This window comes from Nanorana parkeri, unplaced genomic scaffold (genome assembly GCF_000935625.1).
Source record: "Nanorana parkeri isolate BGI_ZX_2015 unplaced genomic scaffold, ASM93562v1 scaffold18, whole genome shotgun sequence".
NCBI lineage: Eukaryota > Metazoa > Chordata > Amphibia > Anura > Dicroglossidae > Nanorana > Nanorana parkeri.
In genome coordinates this window covers 1187515-1192013 of record NW_017306286.1, presented here as the reverse complement: position 1 = coordinate 1192013, position 4499 = coordinate 1187515, and the positions used below count along the sequence as shown (strand labels likewise).

Genomic DNA, 4499 nt, shown 5'->3' with positions numbered 1-4499 from the left:
GGGGGGGGGGGGAACAGCATCTCTTTTATAGTAGCAACTCACCAACCAAATCCAAGAACAATATGAGAGCAGTACAAATGCAAACTGCCTGTCATGCTGGTTTTCTGATGTGAACACTTTCACAGTCACTGATCTATGACAAGCATGTAACCAGTAAATTGAGATCTCTGCCGACCAGCATACTTGTTATGGGTCAAGTAATAAAGCCAGCAAATCGGTATAACTGCAAGAGAGCTAGTTATTTCAGAAAGATAGGTTAGAAATAGCAGTCCCTATATTTCTTCCAGCAAAGGTTTTCTTATAAGTTATGTCAAAGATACTCACATGCAGTCTGCAGGAGACCTAGAGTTTGTGTACGGAGGTGACAATAGTGAAGTAGAACATGTTCCATTCAGCAACTGAACCCTGGCATTTTGATGACCATCAGAAACTAGACAAAATACATACACTGAATTAATTTCACACCAAGGGTACTCACAAATATGCTGATGTATGCAAGTGTGCAACTAAAAAGAAACATGCTGAAAAACACTGCAATCTGGCCAGTCTGGACATTTCTGACCTATTCTGCCCCACTAATAATGGATATGTGTATATCAGTCAAACTGGTTTACCTGATTGCCATATCATTTGCTAATGTAAGACAAAAAAAAAAAAACTTACTGTGTAGGTCCCAATCCCCTATGCAAACATTTAGAAAGAATGATTTGCCAAGTGCTTTAGCAAGGATATCCTTACATTTAGGAATAATGGAAAGAATTCTGGGGTAGGACTGAGAAACGATTAAGCTTAATATCACCTGTGGGCATAGTCTTAAAATACCACAAAGGAGTTTTAAACTGAAAATTAAACAGGTTTAATCTTCTGATCTAGCGAGTACCTGATGATCCATCTATTGTTGGTGGAACTTTTCTGCTATGGGTACTGCCGGCAATCCGATACTTATATCTGTCCAAAGCCAAAAACTCACTAAACTGGACATGTTCATTGCGTTTCAGTGGGCTTCCCTGATTAGACCAGCTCAGACGCTGCAAGTGGATGCACAAACACTGAGGAAGCTGTTGGAAAGACAGAAACATACAATGCATAACCATAACAGCAGTATGAAAACATAAAAATAGGCAAGAGTGAATATAGCAGACCAGTCTATCATTTGCCAGTTAATTGGCCCGGTTAGCTTCTCATATTTCATTCTGTATATTCCCACAGTACTGACTGAAATAAGTTTCACTTATGTGTATATATATATATTGATATAGATATTAGTTTTCAGTTGCTCACCTTTCCTAATTTCAACTGTTTAACAAAAGTAGTTTTCTGATCTTCTGTGAGCTGCCCATTTGGTCTCTCTTGAGCTTGTAACTGTGATAAAAGAAAATAAAATAGGACATTTGCTTTACAATCTAGCTAAATCTCAAACATCACTACTTTTAAAATACACAGCCTTTTATTTTCCCATTGGAAAGCTTTTATCTAAGTTTGTACCACACAGGTGCAGAGATCTTGGACTTTGTCATGCTTTTATTTTTCTGAAAAAGATATTATCCCTTATGGGTATTTTTACTGTTAAATACCACCATACCCCAAAATAGAACGGTTTTAAAGAATGTTTTTTGTTTTTTTTAAAGTCACCTAAAAACTCTTATCTGAATATAATAAAGAAATGATGTCTGCTTTAAGGTATCTTATATTGGAACTGAAGAGTTATCCAACGTTCTCATTTTTGGTAACACAAAGCGATTTCTCATTCTATCCAAATACAGGTGAAACTCGAATAATTAGAATATCGTGCAAAGTTCATTTATTTCACTAATGCAACTTAAAAGGTGAAACTAATATATGAGACTCATTACATGCAAAGCAAGATAATTCAAGCCGTGATTTGTCATAATTGTGATGATTATGGCTTACAGCTCATGAAAACCCCAAGAACCCCAAATCCACAACCTCAGAAAAGTAGATTATTACATGCAATCAATAAAACAAGGATTGTACATAGAACAATATCGGACCTCTGAAAAGTACAAGCATGCATATGTACTCAGTTTGGGCCCCTTTTGCAGCACTTACTGAAATTACTTTTGCACGATATTCTAATTATTCGAGTTTCACCTGTATATTATATTAAAGATCACGCTACATGCCAATAACACATCAGTATTTTGCACAAGCATGGAAAAAATATCTATGTACTGCAACTCTTGTGAACACGAGTGCCCACACATCACATTTTGACTTATACTAATGTATAACTTACTTTGGTACAATTTTCGCAGACAACATCTTTAACACTCTCTGTGGAGATGAAGTGTTGTAGGCAGTGGTCCAGTGTCAAAACACGACCCTGGTGGTAAAAATTTAGGGAATTTAAAAAAACCCATAATAAATACACTTGTCTATCGACACCTTCCTATCTACTACTACTGTTTATCTACTGATGTTACTTTGCTGCAGTGCACTCGGGCAGATGCACTTTTTACATTTTTGCTGTGTGATTCTTCCATATTTACTTACCAAGTGCACCCACGTATATTATATATTGTTTATTTAGAGAACAGATAAGGCAATATGATTATATCACATATGTGCGCCTAACGCCTCACTTGTTCCCCAATTTTGACTATCACTTTTTTTTAGAAAATAGCACAGCTAAAAATAAAAAAAAATATCACATTAAATTAATTTATTTGTCGTTTATTTGGAAACACCTCACATCCCTAGGATTTTAGAAAATTTTCTATACTTCCCGGCCTAAGACTAAATGCTAACATTTTAATTTTTTTTTCTCTAAAAGCTAATAGTGGTCATCTGGCATACAATGTAACCAAGTGTCACACTTAGTGACAGCGACATACTTTGAACATCGCTGTCATGAGGGGGTTAAATAAAAAAATTACCCCCTTAGGGTGAAAAACAAATCTGCAGCTCGGCTGCAGATTCATTGCAAGGGGTTAATTTTTATAATGATAGTATATAAAAATATATTTAAATATATTAATTTTATATATTTTTTTTTATTCTTTCCCCAATTTTTTTAAAACATTTTTTACACTTTTATTTTTAATTATATCAACAGTCATTGTAAATGAATCTCACTATGGCTGCTTGATAATTTAATTAATTTTGGTTATTATTAGGCTGCTCCAAACTTAGGAACAGATTATAATAACCTAAGTGACACTGATCCTGACAGCAAGTCAGGTTCACTGTCATTAAAGAAACATGTAGCTAAATGTTTCTATTATGAAACATTTAGCAAAAACCTGGTACACAATGGGATTTCATGATCTATACCAGCTGTCAAACAGTGACAGCAAGTGCGGTGAATACCGCTCTATCACTGTCAGGGATCGGGTGTCTGTAAAAGCTTAACTCTTTCATTAATGGATGACTCAATACTGAGGCATCCATTAATGAAAAGGTAACCGTTGATTCTTAGTGGTTATCAGCATTACAGATCCTCAAATATCTGCCCATGTACAGTGTACATGAGAAGTCATTTGTGCACTTAGTGGCAGGATCGTAGAGTGTACGTCTCCCAACACTAAGGGGTTAAGAGGAGTATAGCAGCATACTTACCCATACGGCAGAAGGTATACTCAACGACAGGCTGTCAAAGGTGTCATATCGCATAGGACTCTAAGAAAAATAAGAATTTACTTGAAAAGCTTGTAGGCTTAAAATACTCATAATGCCATTGACAGAAGTTATTCTAAAATACTGATTCAAGGGAATTTTAAAAACACACACACTCTTACCTGATGCTGACAGTTCTTGCAAACCATAATACTAGTCAATCTTCCATGGAAAGGGTGCTGAGTTTTCCATTGTCTAGGGATGGGGTTTATCACCCCTAAAAGAGAATAAAATCTTACAACCTCTCTATGACTGCCTGCAAAGCCATAAAATTGATCATGTTCATAAACAGCTATGAGATGAGGGTGGGACACAGCGCATAGCGCGATAGTTGGCTGCAGTTAATGGGCCTTGCAGGGGACTGGACTGATCCTAAAATTGCCACTTCTGTAACCAATCATCTGTAGTGAAAGATAAGTAAATGCAACGTTACATTATTTTTATGAAATGTGTTAATATGCACCAATGTTGGTGACGTGTGGTATGGCATAGTCAGAATAATTCTTTAAACTTGCATACATTACACGTGGAAAGCAGACTGCAGCAGACCCTCTGACTTTACCTCCCATCATTGTCACGGATGACCTATACATATATGGCCACTCTGACAGGTTGCCACATCATTTCAGCTGATTTGTAACAAACTAAATATTTTATAAAGATTTAGCATTACTCACCTTTTGTTCTGCATTGAATCTCCTGCTCACAAACCTGGGGGACCTGCAATGAAAGCAAATTTGAACATTTCAGTACAGGTTTAATTATGAATAATGTGTTTTTTATGCTTTGTTAAAAATCAGTTGAAGCAAGCAGAACATGATGTGCCAAACGTAACAGTTCCTTCATTCTCTATATATATATAT

At 36.0% G+C, this 4499-nt stretch overlaps 1 protein-coding gene across 1 annotated transcript in view; it reads right to left on the bottom strand.

The window, feature by feature from the left end:
* The window catches only part of USP30 (ubiquitin specific peptidase 30), a 21521-nt gene that overhangs the window by 4076 nt on the left and 12946 nt on the right, over positions 1 to 4499 (bottom strand). Inside the window, exons 6-12 of the mRNA XM_018560417.1 lie at positions 4314 to 4356; positions 3759 to 3853; positions 3580 to 3639; positions 2258 to 2344; positions 1282 to 1362; positions 881 to 1058; positions 325 to 430 (exon numbers count right to left, since the gene is read on the bottom strand). Coding sequence (XP_018415919.1) covers positions 325 to 430; positions 881 to 1058; positions 1282 to 1362; positions 2258 to 2344; positions 3580 to 3639; positions 3759 to 3853; positions 4314 to 4356 — 650 coding nt within the window. The remainder of the gene's footprint in view (positions 1 to 324; positions 431 to 880; positions 1059 to 1281; positions 1363 to 2257; positions 2345 to 3579; positions 3640 to 3758; positions 3854 to 4313; positions 4357 to 4499) is intronic.